The 17,419-nt window shown below is 47.0% G+C and overlaps 1 protein-coding gene across 5 annotated transcripts in view; it reads right to left on the reverse strand.

Annotated features, from left to right (window-relative positions):
• Positions 1-10,070: 10,070 nt before the first annotated feature.
• The window catches only part of NTM (neurotrimin), an 883,941-nt gene continuing 876,592 nt past the window's right edge, over positions 10,071-17,419 (reverse strand). For 2 of the 5 annotated variants that reach the window (XM_045555656.1, XM_045555654.1), the window contains 2 exons: positions 16,267-16,299; positions 10,071-11,413 (listed from right to left, as the gene is read on the reverse strand). In XM_045555656.1, coding sequence (XP_045411612.1) covers positions 11,313-11,413; positions 16,267-16,299 — 134 coding nt within the window. In that variant the 3' untranslated portion in view covers positions 10,071-11,312. The remainder of the gene's footprint in view (positions 11,414-16,266; positions 16,300-17,419) is intronic. The other 3 variants (XM_045555658.1, XM_045555657.1, XM_045555655.1) reach the window with 2 other exon arrangements.

Raw genomic sequence — 17,419 nt, forward strand, 5'->3', positions numbered from 1 at the left:
AAGCGATCCTCCATCCCCACCTCCCAAGTAGCTGGGACTTTAGGTGTGTACCACTGTGCCCGGCCAAAGATGGGTGACTCCAGTGTAACTTTATCTGAAGTTCTTTTTGTTAAATAAATTTAAAATATGATTATTTGGAGCCATAAATAATGGTAATAAGAATGGTTGTATAGGTTGCTACCGACTTTTTCCAAAGTGTTCGATGCATCCTGTATGTGTTATTTTCCTGGAGACAAAGCCTAAAGCAAAGATGTTCAGGGCAGCCCCCTGACCTACTCCCATCCCTTCATTCAACTAATCCTGTATTTCACCAACTCTAGGAGCCATCGGCTGTAAGACATGCAATGATTTTATGTACTATGAGGCAAAACTGATGTCAATTAAACTATGACATGCCACTGATTACAAGACATATCTCCAACTTCAAAGACTTTTAAATAAAAAAATGCGTCTTAGAATTGAATAAAAATGGTATTTTTAGAGGCAATATAGCTCCGGTTCAGACCACCTGGGTTAAAATCCTGGCTTCACCTCTAGTGACCTTGGGTGCTCTCTGACTTTCCTCACCTGCAAATAGAGAAGTCGCTACCCCAAGGGAGAGTTGTCAATATTAATTGAACTAAAATAAGTCAAAATCTATAATGGATCATAGAAACTAAAGGATTTACTTTTCTGAAAAGTTTCACTGCAGCACTGTTGTGTGAAGAATGTTTGGCAACAGGAGACTAGATAGGGGCTTTTGTGGAATGTTCATGGAACTAGTTTGAGCACTAACGGGGGCTTGGATGAAGGTGGGAGCAACGTCTGAGGGAACTGGACATTTATGCAGCACAGACTGGAAATGACAGAATTTGCTGGGGATTGCACGGTGGTGGTGAGGGAGAAGAAGTCAAGGATGCATCCCTAGGATTTTGGTTTGAGCCATGTTTGATGGTGGCATTTATGAAGACAAAGAAAACTGAAAGAATTACATGTCCTGTTTTGGATTTAGTAGTTTGAGAGATATCAGAGGATGTTGTTTAGATTACACATTCCATGGCCCTCCCCCTGGAAATCCTAATTGCATAGGTTTCTCCTCCAGTGATTCAGATATGCTGCATTAAGTTTTGAGAATAGTCCAAGTCTTGGAATACATGCAACCTTCATATTTTAAAAAGCTCACTAGAGCATTATTGTGTGTGAATATATGTGTGAGATAAATTGCAGTTATATTGGTTTGAATTCAGCTATATGTAGGAAAGGTCCCTGTGCCTGAAAAAAGTAGTAATCACTAGAAACGATATATATGAGAAGAATAAAGTTGGGATGAAGGTTTCTTTGTTATGCTATTCTTTCCTCCTTCCTTAGGGCCTTAGTACCTGTGGTTACTGCATTCTTCCTCTCCTTCTCCCTCCCTCAACCTGTGCAATTAAATTCTCCTCCTCCCGAGTAACTCAGTGTAAATCTCATCTCGTCAGGACCTCCTGGCCTCCCAGATCAGCTCCTTGTAATGGAAGTGTTCATAACACCCTGTGCATAGCACATTGATTGTGTGTGTGTGTGTGTGTGTGTGTGTGTGTGTGTAAGAGAGAGAGAGAGATATAATTTTAGTGTTGACTTTCTTCCCTGTTTGGAAACATCTTGGGAGCAGGAATCATGTTTGTTTTGATCACCATTTTAACCCCAGCACACAGAACAGTGTCCAGATGTATTAGGTCCTCATTTAAAAATGGGAACTAAATACATGTGGTTTCTTATCCAGTTGCATGTGTAATTAATTTTTTCCTAATTGGGAGAAGTTCTTGCATCATTGATATCCAGAAAGGTCCTCGATGACACTCAGGAACAAATGCATCAGAAAGAAGATAACATGATTCAGAAATATAAGGAAATATAATTGTATTGAAGAAAGTCCTTACGCACACTGAAATGTCAGCAACAACATAAATCTACGGAACTCCCCTTTTAACTCTCTGTGGAGTCCTAATGTTCCAAAAAGGTGTTTTAAAGTCCTGATATAAGATTCGTGCTGAAGTGAGACATTTCACAAGCCCATGTTAAGTACCTATCTTCCCAGAAACCACCAGCCACTGGGAAACTGGAGTTTAATGTGACCCACTCCCTTTGCTCAAGGACCATCTGAAGTAATCATGTCTGGAGGTTCTTTAGCAATTATTCTGTTCATGTGCTAATCTGGGGTATTCATCAAATAGCTAAAGGTGAATACATGGGGCCGAAATCCTACCAACTTTCCTGACTAAAGTTTTCCAAATAGCTGGGATCTACTGATGCAGCAACTTCTACCATAGAATTGTCCCTGATGTCAACTATGCCCTTGGCGATGATAGGCATGATGTCTATGTCAGGGCACTGCATTTCTAACTGAAGGTGTCAGTAATGCATATTCCCAGGTATAGCCAAACCAGATTACATTTCTTTCCTCCAAGTCATAATGTCACTCTCTAAATGCCTACTGTAAAGTCAGGGATGTGGAACAGATTTGTGCAAGTGAATAATGTGTTTTTCCAATTGGCTCTTCTTAGCTCTCCTGCTTCTTAGGTTGTTAATGCAAAGTTAGGCTATACTGGGGAGAGGAATGAGGGAGAGCAGAGGGGATAAAGGGAAATGCACACAAAATGCTACCAAATAAGATGTGGTGAGTTAGGTTATTAGATTATTTAGACAGAAAGACTTTCTCCCTGCTGGGTCAGGGCGTAACTTAACATCGCCATGTTTGTTCATGGAAATAGCCTCTTCTTCTACTCACAAATTCCAATCTGATTCCCAGTTTCCCAGAGCTCAGGTCATCCTATGCCTTGGGCCCCACCTGACTGATTATTCTTTTATATTTTGAAGACAAGGAATGATGAGACATTAATATAGATGCTCCTAGTGTGCCCGTGTTTGCAAGAGTGATTCTATTTGTGGCTGGGCAAAAAGACATGGATTAATGCAAAAATGATCAGGAGGCCAGGGCATCTGAAGTATTTGTAAAACGGCAGTGTGAAGGCGCGTGAGAGAAGTGGCAGCAACCTCATCATAATGAATTTACTGCCCTTGTGCTGTTGCGATGGAGGGTGATTACTTCTGACTAGTGAATTACACTGTGGAATACTGATGCCCTTGTTCAGAACTAGGGCTGGGCAAACGGTTTGCCTGACCCTCTTACATATGTGCTACGCTAGTGTTGGCTCCATCAAATGCTTAGTAGATGGAAAAAAAAGTTTCACACTTAGAGGAGGAAGAGCAGCAACTGGTACCCAGAAAACAAGGAAGGATATGCTAGTGAGAAGAGTGGAGTGTCCCAATATTCTGCATCCTGGACACATGGAATGTTCCATGAACTATATTTTGCGAAATCAAATGTCCTGGCCACCTTAGGCCTAACAGGGGTGGGAAAAGAATGCTCATTTGACTTCCTTGACTCATTGTAGGCTACGAGCTATCTGGCTCATAGGCAGCATCCTAGAGTCAGTCTCACCATCTATTACAAACAGAAGTACAAACACGTTTGGTTATCTGAATTGGTGTCATTGGCAGAGTTAGAAACATGTAATGAGAAAAGTCAGTAAAAAGAGTTTGGGGGCAAAGAGCTTGTACAGTGAGATCATTATAGGCTTGATGCCTAAATGATTAGATTCTAATCTCTGTGGGACTTCCAGGGCACTTCAGAAGGATGCCTTGCATGTTCGTTATTTATGAAAAATTAAAGCACACAGGACAAATACATCAAGTATGTTTGAGAAATGCAAGCAGCCTTTGAGACAAATCCCAGGTGAAACTTCACAGTAGAGGTTCTTAACATGAGGCTCGCTGGCGAGTTTCAAGTCACCCGCAAATCACCAGAAACCTTATAAAACATTTTGTGTATTTGTACTTGTGTGGATTTTGTTGTCTTGAGAGCGTGTCTGCAGTTTTTTGTTTGTTTGTTTGTTTCAGATTCTGAAAGAGCAGCCTCACCTCCAAAGGTGTGGACTGTGGCCTTTCCAATCTTTATGTCACACCAGGAAAAAAGGGCCCTTCCGAATCCAGTGTGAACAGAGATACCTCTCAAGTAGCTCCACAAAGACAACACCACGTAAAGGTTTGCTTTGGCTCCACATGTGGATCTTTCTTATTTAGGGAAATAGACATGAACTACAGAAGCATGCAGGCAGAGGTCCAGAGGATTTCCAGACCTTGAAGGCCTTCGGAGAACAGCTTGTCCAACATTCATTTTACCAGTGTGGAAACTGAGACCTGCTGCCGGTCCCACAGCACCCCAGGTTGTGTTTGGGTGAAAAGGCATTTACTGGCTGCTTGTTGCATACTCTCTACTCTACCTATATCTGTTCCTCAGGAAAATGGGAAGAAATAGGCATGCAATAATAGCACATATGACCTTTAATATGTGAAATCTGACTGTGTTTGCTGAGAGCCTGGCCAGGAAGAATCCTCCCTGTGACCTGTGAGCGAGAACTCACTTCTAGCACCACTGAAGACATCTAATATACACGTCTACGTGAACCCTTTATCCCTACGGACTCACTGACAAGTTTTAACTGTCTGGATTTCTTTTCTATTTTCTGATTTTATTTTCATTTTTCTTGTTTGTTAAATTTTAATATGAACATAGAGAAAAATCCATTTTGTATTAAACAGGTGGTGTCAGGTCTTCGTTCCTTTCCATCTTCCTTTCTAAGTGGCCAAACACAAATGAGCATGATGGACACGGGTGAAAAGAACAGCACAGTGCTGGCTTGATTTGGTGACATGATGAAGCATTTCTTTCCTCTTTCCTTCTTTCTCCCTCGTCCTTCCAAGAGAAGATGAGGATCCCTCGTCTGCCTGTGTGCTACATGGTCTGGGTTCTTCTTCCTGGTGTTCGTATCACCCTTTGTATGGATAGTTTACCACGTGCAGGAGGTGTTGCCTGATGGCACCGTCTGATCTTCCATCCACTCTGAAAGAGAAGCTTCAGAGTCAATTGAAGCTGAAGAGGGTGGTGGGGCACAGTCTCGTGGGGGAAGGGAGCCGGCTCACACATCTTCCGACCCGATGCCCAGTCAAAGCGTTGCCTTCTGCCTCTTACAGCTCAGGCTCTTCACAGAGGAGTTGGAAATGAAGCCCAGAGTCTGGGGGCAGGATGGAAGAGTGAGGACTCGGTGGACTTAGAATTGAACTGACCGCTGAACATGTCCAGTGAAACCTGCACACACAGTCCTGGGCCCTTGAGCACAACACTTACCAGGACGGTGAGACAGCATCATTGAAATCCTATCTAGAGACACCTCTTTTCTTTACTATTTCCTGTTATTTTAAAGATGAATCTTGGAAATAACAGGTGTCATCTCTTTTAAAGAATTGAGTAATTATAGCAAATACCACACTCACACACTCCTAGTGTGAATTCTGAGAATTTTGCCTAGTCCCAGTATCTGTTACTTCCCAGACTTTAGGATGTGTGACAGTTTATTCTGTCTTGTTTTACTTGTGTCACATAGAGGGCAGCTTGGGGCTCACATCATTTCCTGTTCCCACACAAGACACAAGCTGCTGTCTTTTATTAAGGAATGCTGCAGTGCCCATCCCTCAAGTTTTCCTCAAGTTCACTCCAAATATCTGCAGAACTGGCAGCCAGGATTATGCATGAAACAAATTCTCAGTTATCAAAAATGCTGCTTCCCCAGAATTTTCTTGCAGAAATCTTATAAAACCGAAATCACTTGATTATTGAATTTTAAAGCTGGATAGAACATTAGCAATCTTCCGTCATAGCATCTTATGTAAAAGATAAGGAAAGGAAACCCAAATCGCTAATGACAGGATCTAGACTAGAGCTTAGTTCTGCTAATTAGCAATTCAGTTCTGTCTCCAAAATATTAGCACTGATTAGCAAAATGTGGTATATGTACACCATGGAATATTACTCAGGTATAAGAAGTAATGGTGATATGGCATCTCTTTGATTCTCCTGGAGAGAGTTGGAACCCATTCTATTAAGTGAAGTATCCCAAAAATGGAAAAATAAGCACCACATGTACTCACCAGCAAACTGGTTTCCCTGATCATCACCTAAGTGCACATTTGGGAATAACACCAATTGGATATCAGACAGAGGTGGGGGCTGGGGGGAAGGGATGGGTATATACCTACATGATGAGTGGGATGCACACTGTCTGGGAAATGCACACGCTTGAAGCTCTGACTTGAGGGGATGGGGAGGCATGGGAAATATATGTATAACCTGAACTTTTGTACCCCCATAATGAGCTGAAATAAATAAATAAATAAAAGATTCACTGGAAACAAGGTAAGTGCTACGGCCACTCTAGGAATCTAATCAAATAGATGTACTGGTAGGGGAATGATTCATTTTCAAGTAATGGTAACGATTTTTAAAATGTAGAAATAAATTCATGTCCTTTCACAGTATGCCAGAAGAAGACATCCAAGTTATTTGGAGGTTTGCATGAAGAAAAATCAACATTTCAAAAACCAAAGTCAAATCAGGCCGTCTTCATGAAGCACAATGCACCAAAATGTCTCAGACATGCATTGTAAGAACCGATCTTATCTGGAGCTCAGGAATTAGGGGGGTCTTTTCTGCAAACAGCTGTGCGGTTCTAACCACATGATATGTACACAATGGGAAAAGCATGGAGTTGTGGGAAACAGGGAAATATGAATGAAGATGCACAGACTCACAGAGCCCAGTTAGTCACAAATCACAGGGATATTAATTTGCACTTATTGCCTTAGAGGCAGATAGAGTTGGACACCCATGGAAATTGTGTTTGAATTAAAAACAGAGAGAGGCAAAAATAGATGCTTTAGAATGGCTTGCTTGAGCAGTTATAGGATGACAAAGGACACATTACTCTATGTTCAAATCCCAATGAGCAAGTTCTGACTAAATTAGCTCTGGGATCTGATTTAAAATTAAAAAAAAAAAATTCTGGAAAGAGGCAGTACTTAATTCCTCCATCAGATACCACTAATCTCAATATTTCAAATTGCTCAGCTGGCGAAGGGTAAACTGGCATGTGCATATACATTTGGCCAGTAGCAGCACAATGGCATGTAAGGTTTCCATCAGCAGGGACCTCTGATTTAACACATCCTTCCATTTGCATATATTTTTCTTAGTGAGAAGTACCTCAAATTTTTACCACAATAAGAATAGAAAATCCTTACAAAAGTATTGCTGAACCCACATTTTACATGTTTAAATTAAACAAATCCATGCATCTAGGTTCCTGTGATTGGTCAGAGCCACTGTCTGTCTTCCCTTTTAAACTCATGGTTCAAGAGGTAAAAGATAATGATGGGATCAGTCCGACAAAATGTGCTAAACCTCAATCAGATTTTAGTGTTAATTCATTTGCTAACTTATCTCCACCTTGAAAAACAATGGCTGTCATTCATCATCACTGCCATCATCACTATCCACAGCCATGAAAACAAGCATTTTTGGATCATTAGCTGTGAACATGCTTGGAACAACCCACTGACCAGAGGGCAGTCCGTGGACAAGTACTTCAAGTTAGACATCGGGACCCATTGTGTAAAAGCAGTGATGGGGAAAGATTTAGCTCCAGGAGCTGGAGAGCCATTGCACATTTGCATGGCTGGAGATGAGCAGATACTCTGCTGGGAGAAGACAAATAGGATGCTACAGGAGTGTCTGGCTAGAGAGGTTATGAACTGTGCGTCTCTCACAATCTCCTCTACATACACGAGAGGCTAAAATGGGACAGAAACCTGCCAATCCTAAGTAATGATTCCCCAAGGGACATCCTAATGTTAGGGGTAGTACAGGAATCCTAAAGAACAGCAGTGACTTATCTCTGAGTCACGAGGGGTCCAATACACTTGAAATCCAGGCCAACCTGTAGCAATTGTCTTCCATCAGTGCCTGTACCAAGAAAACATCACTACAGACTCCATGCAGGGTGATTTTATTTACTGCCAAGCTCCTGTTTCCAAAGGAGGGAGGCCTGGGAATTGTCCCTATCAGCTCCTGTCAAAGCCACATCCTCCTGGGTAAGCCCCAAATCTGGGTGAGGCCTGGGAGGGAGAACTCCCTCCGCCATGGGCACCCACACGTTCCCTTTAAAGACTGAAACTGAGCAGATTTGGGCTTATGTGGCACACAGCAGAAGGTGAGAGGAAACACCTCTTACAGCAGGATAGGGAGGTCTCCTCTCTGGTGAACTCATCGGCCACGACAAAGATGCTTCTACAAGGAATGTGCTCTCGCATAACGAGAGCTCTAGAGAACCACAAGGCAAGAGGACCATGGAATTGGCAAACAGGTAAAACTAAGTTGGCCCTGACTGACCACTCACCCTTAGAGGACAGTGATAGAGAGATCTGAAGCATGACTAGTAGTATCAGATATTACTAATGTCTACTAGTAGTAGTCTAGTAGATATCAGTAGATATCTGCTATTAGACATTAGTAGTAGTGTATTTGAAAGAGAAGGCTTCCCTTCAAAGGTTGTATGCACTATGTTCTCTTGTTCCAGCAAAGTGTTGGAAGTACTCTTTGCAGGTGCCCTGGCACATTGTATTCTGAGGTGTTTCTGGGCTCCAGTTTAGAAATGTGGACATTAACTGTCCTTTCCCCACTCCATACCAGTGGACCATGATCTGCACCCAAGTTCTCCAGTGTCTGCAGAGGTGCCAGGCTGGGGAGGTGCCAGCCGGTCAATCTCACCCACCCACTTTCATTCCAAGGAGACTCAGAGTGGTTCTGGGACATAGGGAGGGATAACAACAATGCAGAACGCAGCCGAAATCCATGAGGCTTAGACAGGCGGCTCCAGAATCTGTTGCATAGAAGAAATTGGCTGTCTGGGACCCGGGGGTGGGGGTGGGGGGCAGAAGGGCACAGAAAGTGAAGTTGATAATCTCTTCTTAGTTCTACTAGCAGCAGCTGGAAATGACTTCATGCCCTTCCCAGCACTCCCGATTCCTCTCCGGTGGAACTGACCCCGGAATTACAGCTACAGCCATTTCTGAGAGTTTGGGTTGTGACCTCATTTCCGTCTCAGTGGATCTTCAGCTACTTATTTACTTCCCAGAATCAATAAGAACAGGTTAGAATTACTCGAATATTATTTTGTATTAAGATCTCCCTTTCCTCCTCACTTGTGGTTACAGGTGGGGTTCAGGGGTCAGGCATGGAGGGAAGACCATCTCCAGAACACTAGTTGATGGGATTTGGGATCATTTGCTACCAAGCACAGTGTTCAAGGCAGGTTTTATTGTTTTGGTTTTTGTCGTTTTAGAAATAGCTACCCTCTGCTGCCTTACAGGCATCATCAGACCTGAATGCCTTCTCCCTGTCTGGACTTGCCACTTCGCCCAGGTTAGAGGAGAGGTGTTTGAACACAAGCAGGATGTGGCAGGCTGAGCCAGGACCCCTGGGAGCCGACCCATGCCACGCCTTGCTTCTGTGAGGGGGATCGAGGGATCATGACCCCTGCCTGTCACTGCAGCACTTGGCACAGAACCTTGACCTCCCCCCAAACACCCCAGCACTTGACCTCCCCCCAAACACCCCAGGAGGGGGTCTGAGAGCCCATCCCCTTCCCTGTTCTTCAAACCTGAGCCAGGCAGGCTCTGCCCCCACCGTGCCCCACAGAATGAGGTACCACACCAGGTGAAGAGGGACATGGAACACTTTTTAATGTCAAGTCAGAGACAACCCCTCCCTCCCCGATCCCCCAATCCCACTTTCCCTCATCATATCCAGGACCCTTCCCCGAGGCTTCTCTGGTTCCCAGATTTCGGGGGAGGAACAAAAAAGTTACCTAAAAATTTCATTTTCTTCTCTTTCATACACACTCACACAAAGATGGGAAATTAAATTAAATAAACCAAGAGGATTAAACTCTCCAGTGGTCACAAAGGCATCAGAGATTCCCGTAACGGGCCGAAGCAAGTGGTTACTGATGGTTTAGTCTGTTCAGTTGCTTGCTGTTAATGCCACGCGGCGTGACGGAGCGGGAGGCCACCGGGCAGCCTGCGCTGCAGGGAGCCACACCCGGAAAGATGCTGCGCCTGGTGTTAGTTGTTTGCTTTTTGTTTGTGTTTTTGTGTTTTCTTTTCACTTCTTATAAATGTCTCTGACATGTAAATAACCCAAGAAAATAAAAAGGCAGGAGCTGATTACACAATTACCAGTAAACTCTATCATCTTGTAGAAGATCAACACACAGCTAACGCCATATACAGCATGCAGTAATGTCTGAGAAAGGACCCTGCTGAGAAATAAAATGGCTAGAACTCTAACAAAAAAAATATATGTATATATATACTGTATAATATATGTCATCAAAAGAAGCATAGCCAACGAACCCAAGAGACAGTGCAGATCACCTTTCCGTTTCTAACAGTGTGTCGATAGCATAGTGTTGTCTGCGTGAGACGCCAGAGTAAGGAGGAATCTGTCGCGCTGGTGGAGATGTTGGTAACATCGGCTGTGTTTTTGGTGGATATGCCAAATCCTCACCAGGTGGTTAATGCCCAGTGTGTGGTCCACCAGTTGTAAACCTTGTTAAGAAGTACACTATTCATTTTTAATGTTTAACATACATACTTCTCGTCACCCCTTTCAGCTGTGTATTTTTTAGTTTTGTCTTGTTTTTGCACTAAGTTCTAGACTCATATCAGAAAATATAATTAATAAAATTAATAATGAATCAGAATCTCTTATTATCCATGATGTCCATGTAGTAAAATGAAAAGAAACAAAAAGTTTAACAACATCTTTTGTGACTGTTTGTGGGATTGTTGTTGCTGTCGGGCTGTCTTGTTTTGTTTTGCTTTGCTTTCTTTATCCTTTAATGTCACGTGTTGCAGCACACACGGCGGTGGCAGTCTACCAAAGGACCCGCGGTACCACTTCTGGGCCTGAGTGTCTCACTCTGTGTCCGCCTCTATTGACTGATTGAATTTGGGATGGCCGACTCCAGAATGTTCCACGGTTGGGAGCACTTCGTGGGCAGAGTGGCTGAGCCCTTGCCCGGGCTGGCAACAGAGAGGTCACGCGATGCTGCAGCTTGCGGGTGGGTCTGAGCCGGGTGTGCGTTCTTCCCATTTGGGAAAAGAAAGAAAACTCAGTTGTACCTAAATATCTGCAAGGCAATTTTCAATTTCCTTTTTTAAACTGTTTTCCCCCCAAAGTATTCTTTGTTCCCCTCCCTCGAATTTCTGTCCCGTTAGGCTTCGTTTCTCCGAATTTCACTGGAATAGGTCTGATTTGTAGCTGTGGGTGTTGCCGTTGCTGTTGCGTCGGTGGCTGCAGAGGCGGCGGCTTCTCCCCGGGGGGAAGTGGCATCACATCAAAATTTGAGGAGTAGGTGCAAGACCAAGAGAGGTAGCAGCCAGATGCAGCCTGCCCTCCTCGACGTGCTGTTGTTCACTTCGCTGACCGCGCCGGGGCCTGCGGAGAGAACACACCACCATGAGCCGCCGGGTATACAGCAGAAGAAAGCCCCTTCCGTGCCTGGTCTGCCGTCATTACGCCTTGTCCCTGGTGAGATGTCCCTCTGAGCGGAACACTGGTGTTCCAGCTCCATCCTTAGGAACACACTTCCTACGGCGTGGGTCTCCTGTAGGCACCCTCTATGCAATGGGAAGGCTTCCCTTGCAGGGAGAGGACTTGAAACTCACGTTGAAGGGTCCCGATGGCCATTATTCCTTTCCTGTGGCATAACATGCTAAGGCCATAGCTCAGGGTCAAATTCAAGAAGAAAGTGGTAGATGAATTAATATCCTATACAGAGCTTTAACAAAGGGAGACTCCTGTGTTGCTTGCACCATCACCCAACCACTTGTGAGCACTGCCTGCCTTAGACACTCAGGACCCCCTCCGGCTGCCCTGCCGGTTGCTTGGGAAAGGACCCGTTGGACATGGCAATCTGCCTGCCTGCTGCTGCTGCCGCCTCGGGCACGCAGGCCATTCTGCCAACCACGCTGTCTCGGGGCAGGGCACGGGGTCCTACCTGGAGCTCTTGACCTCTTCCCCACCTGGACGAGGCAACAGCTGAGGCAGATCTAGTACCACGTGCCCGAAAGGCCAAAGCCAGTCCACGTGGAGTGGGGGTGGGATCAGGTAAAGAAACGGAGGCCTTTTGCTGTGCACGTTGATGTGACTGGGGAGTTATGTGGCTGCTGGGATGCAGAGCCTGCCCCTGTGTGTGTCCTTGTTAGGGAGATGGGGGCACATTTTCCTTCAAGACATGACCGACCTAGCCTACAAACATAGTTTTTGAGACTGTGACAAACACAGGAGGAAAAACAACTACAAGGTCATGAAATTCCCCAGCAGTTTCCCTATTGCACTGAAACACAAGCTCTCAGGCTACCTCAGCCCTGTGGCCAAGAGCTGTCATAACCAATGAGCTGTGATTCCTCAACAATGCGCACGTTCAGATGCCCAGCTGAATTAGTACCTAAGGAGCCAGGCCCCCTTCTCTAGCATGCTCTGCTGCACTGAATTTAATGGGGTATTTAAAGCTGGTTGGCCTTGGGGAGCTCATGTCCTCATGGGGTGGGGAATAAGGAACAAAGCTGGAAACGGCTCGCCTGTCTCTGGCGCTCAGCATTGGAGACACTTCTGGCTAAAGCAGATCAGAATCAAACCAGGCTTTTTGATTCCACATGGGATTATTCCATCAAGTCCTAGAACTGGCCTGGAGGCCCTGCTCATCTGTTTTTATTTCGTAGCCCTTTGGGATAAACCTCTGCTTTGGGGGCAGTGGCTAAATAGATAGCCACAAGTTTTAAGTGCAACCGGTCATCCAACCTCACGTTTCCCTGGGGTCTCGTGCACAGTAATCTCAAGGCCAGAACTACTTGGCGGTACAGGGCCCCGTGCTGAGAAGCTCTGGGGATCCCCATTCTGCTCCCTGTCCTGCAGAAGGGCGACTTGCCGGGCAACGCAAAACCAAAGGCATCCGTGCTGGGATACAGGTGACCCAGGAACATTCCCGCAGAGCTCCCAAGCACTGACACTTCAATTGTAGAGGTGCTATCATTTAGGACTTATCACTAATCAGTTGTGTCTTCTAGAATCTAACTACCATGTTTCTACATAAACCACCACCAGAAACTCCCTCTCTCTATCCATTCACCCTGTCTACACAGCACAATCTTTGGAATCAAAGAAGAGACGCTGCAGCCATTGCTTTCAGGGGTGAGAGGTTATGTCTCTCCCTTGAGGAAGTCCTTTTCCTCTCTGCCACTCCCAGAGCCAGCCCACCAAGACCCTGGCCTGTGCCAGTGCTTCAGGCTGAGGCCCCTGAGACACAGGGTCTTTGTGGGAGCCGGGTCCCCTGTCTCGCCCAAGCAGAGTCAGCGTCACATCCCATCCTCACGGGCGTGTTGCGCAGTCTGATCGCAGATACGTCCTGCACACCTGGCACAGTGTGCGCCGGCAGGACACACGGCTGTCAGCACGTGGATCTTTTGCTCTCCTGAACTCACACGCACAGCTTCAACACCCACTCCTCACGCAACCCCAGAGCCCCCCGACATCCTCCCTCCCTGCCTGCAGCCACGATGCCCTGTGGTCAAAGAGATGGGAGCACGTGCCACTTCCTGCCTTGAGATGCTCTCGCCTTCCCTCCTGCACCCCCTCCTTTGAGGGCCACCAGCCGGTGGAAGTCTCCAGGGAGGAGAATGCCGCAGACATTCAGCCCAGCGGAGGCCTGGCTTGGTTGCCATGTAAGAAAAGCCTGGAAACGTCGTTTCTAGGCTTGGGATTCTGCTGCTCAGAGGCGGCTGTGAGCTGGCAAATGCCCCCCGTGGCATGTCTTGATGGCCTGGCGGCTGTGCCAGGTGCTCTCCCCGGGCGCCTGTGTTCAGAGCTCCTTTGTGGCTCTGCTCCCTGCTGGGAAGCACCACCGAGATGGGTCCTGGCCTGTTGTGTCGGACAGCTATCCAGCAGAAGATAGAAAAGGCCACCGAGTGCCTGCCGCATCCTCTTGCTGGTCACGTATCCCGGGGAAGCCCCGGGGGCCTCTGTGCCGCTGCCCGTCTCTGACTCAGGCTCGTGCGGGGCGGGCACTGGCTGTGCCTGACCACGTCCAGCCTGCCCGGCGCCCCCCACCCACCACACGCTCGCCCACTTCCCCAGGACCCCGTCTGTCCCTTCTGCACATCCAGGAAACCTGGCCTGGACCACGCAGGACAGAGTCGGGCCTTGACCCCTCGGATTCATTCCTCACGCTAATTCCAGGCTGGTGTTTCTACAATTCCAAATGGATCTTGCTCCTCATCTATGTGAGTCCGACGGCCTGAACAAAATGCCCAGCTTCTTGGCAGGATGTGCACTACATTTCATGATCTGCCTGCCGCCTCCATCCTTCGCCTGTCTCCCCGCCGTGCCTTTATGGTGTCCCTGCCCTGTGGAACACAGGCAGGTACGGTGCACACGGGCAGGCGTCCTCTGGCAGCACCCTCTGTCTTCCCCGCCCTTATGCACTCTCCTCTCTGCCCAAAATGCTCTCCATCCACCGCTCTCCCATTCTGGCCTTGGTCACCTCCTCCAAGTGGCCCTCCCTGACTCACGTCAGTTTGCTCGCTCAGCGTCATGCTCATCCTGCTATTAAGATACTGACCACCCTGTACCGGAATCTCTTTGTTAGTCTAACTTGTACACTTCCTCCTCTGTGCCCTGAGCTCCTCATGGGCAGGGCCTGTGTCCCACTGGCCCGTGGTGGGTGTTCTCCAGTGTTTGTTCAAGGAAGGAGCGGCACTGTGACCCACGTGGACACGGCCATATTTATTTGTCCCTCTGTTTTTCTTTTGTTTAGGATTATACTTGGAGAAAAAAGAAACAACAAACCAAATCAAACCAAAAACACACTAGAAACTCTTTTCCTGCTTCGTCTTCGGCTTCACCCAATTTCCTCTCCCCAGTGCCCTTCCCCCTTTCCCAGCCACGTCCAGTGCAGGCACCGAAGATTCCTGTGGCTCAGCGAACGTGCACACAGAAGCAAAACCCTATCAACTAGGGTGTCAGACAGGGTGCTCGCTGTTGGAAAGCTAACACGGGACCTCAGTTGGGCCGGGCTTGGTGGCTCACGCCTGTAATCCCAGTGCCCTGGGAGGCCGAGGCAGGAGGATCACTTGAGCTCAGGGGTTCGAGACCAGCCTGAGCAAGAACAAGATCTCATCTTAAAAAATAAATAAATAAATAAACAAGACCTTAACGACACTCATGCAGGAGAGGAGGACTATTATCTCCTGCTCTAACATGTGGAAACTTAACTTCTGAGAGCTTAAGGCACTTTCCCAGGGTCCCTTAACTTCTGCCTTCAAATGCAATTTTCTTCCCACTAACTCAGAGATGCATATTCAGAGAACGAAGGGAACAGAGTGCAGCCGCAGAGCTGCCTGGCTTGGGTGAAGGTGGGCACCGCAAACATGCGGCTGGCTGCCTCCCTTGGGCCACGCGGAATGAACACTACCTGGAACAGTGCTATGCAGTGAGGACCTCTGGTCCAGGAAGGCGTGGACCACAGCATCCTGGGAGCAAGACCCTCTCAGAGCCGATGCTGGCCAGAGTGACAGCTCAGCCATCTGCCTGGTGACAGGGGCCACACAGATGAGGCTCTGTTTCTCATCCAGCCACGCCTCCATGCCACACTAGAGGCCTTTATTGCCTCTATCTCATTAGAGAGCTGCGGAGGCCTAAAGAGACTAATTACCAGGACAGTTAGGGTCCCAGAGAACTGTGATGAGTGTCAATTATCCATCGGAAACATCTGGCAGGAATGAAAGCCTCAAATAAGATGCATTTTATTCGTAGCCCAGTGACTCACCCAAGAACCTCCCCCTTCTTCCCCCTCCCCCGCCCCCCGCCCCGCTTCCCTGTGAGCTCCAAGTTAGAGAGAAAGAAGGAAAGAACGGAGCAAGAAAAGAGCAGCATGCAGGGCCAAGGGCCAGCGAGATCTTTGCATTAGAACATCCGTGTGCAAGGCAAGAGGCAGGCCTGGCAGAGAGACGCCCAGCGATGGAGCTATTCTGGGCACGGACAGGTGCTCATTAGTGCCGCCAGCAAAGAGAAGTTAGACTTCTGCACGTGGAAGCCACCCAGGGAGGATGGGATGTCCTTGGGGATGGGGTTAATCTAAATTGACACAGAGACAGCTCAGGGCTGGGGAGGGTTCCCCCTGGGCTGCTTCCTGGGGTTAGCTTAGAAAAGAAGGCATCTTGGAGGAAGGTGCAGAGTTTTACATACCCTCTCCCCACCGAGGCAGCAGCTGTCTGAAAAATAAATATACCAACCTTTCCAAGGGGTCAGGGCTGTGGTTTTCACTTCTAAAAGAAATTAAAAACAAGCCACTGTTAAAGTAGAAAGCAGTCAGAGGCTCTCACTTTGCCCTCAGGGAGTTTTGGGAGAGAGCTGGTGCTTCGGGCCAGCAGCCCCCCAGGCCTCTGGCATCTGTGTCTTGCCATCCTGACTGCAGCCCAGCGCTCGCATGTGACCCCCTCTGGTTTTCTGGGGCAGCCAGTTGCCATAAGGGGTGAACCAAGGACTGGAGAAGGATATGAATGATGGTCAGACTGGACCACAGACTTAAGCAGAACCAAAATATCCACCTGGTCTTAGCAGGAAATGCAGCCTCACCTTGGGGCCCAAGGTGCCAAGCCAAAACTTTCGAGAACAACTTTCTTTGGTCATCAGCTATCCCCACATTAGTTGAAGACTGTAGGCTTATGTGTAAAGTTGACTGATACGTATGGATTAATACTACAGCAGTTTGACTGTAGGTGCTCACACTATGTTTGATATGTAAAAGTCTGACTGGCATTTAGCTATGCATTCCAGATGCGCTGGTGAGTTAGCTTACATGTGCCAGAAGAGCCCAGACCTTAGATGTGTGACTTCTCTTGATGAGTTGGATAATATCCAGCTGGGCACACAGTGCTTCATCTCTCTGGGACGAGCTGAGGCAATAGGACCCACACCTGTGCCGCTGCAGTTGCACTTGTGGGACCTTCCCACAGACCAGCCCCTATCTGCCAGCCTAGACCGTGGAAGAGCCCCATTTCGCCAGTTCCGAGCTTTGGTAAGAATCCACAGGACCTCCCTATCTTTTCCACTGAGAGTAGATGTCTTGTCTGGCCTGAATTTGGGATGATCTCTCATCTTTTACTTCTCCCTTTAGCTAAGAGCCTCTGCAGTTGCTCACCATGGATATAGAAAGGATGGAAAATGGCATTAAATCCTTTTGCACTGAAGTGATACCGTGGGAGTCTATGTTCTCTGTGTGAAGGTCCTCATATATAGAAAGAAAGAAAACCTAGACATAACTTATCTTAACACAACTATAACGTTTGCTCAAAGTCAGATGAATACATACTTGTGCATTCAAGCTCTCAATGTATTCTTTAAAAGCACGCGACATATGATATCCCTCTTGATTTAAGTGGACAT

The sequence above is a fragment of the Lemur catta genome, chromosome 7 (genome assembly GCF_020740605.2).
Source record: "Lemur catta isolate mLemCat1 chromosome 7, mLemCat1.pri, whole genome shotgun sequence".
In the NCBI taxonomy this organism is placed as follows: domain Eukaryota; kingdom Metazoa; phylum Chordata; class Mammalia; order Primates; family Lemuridae; genus Lemur; species Lemur catta.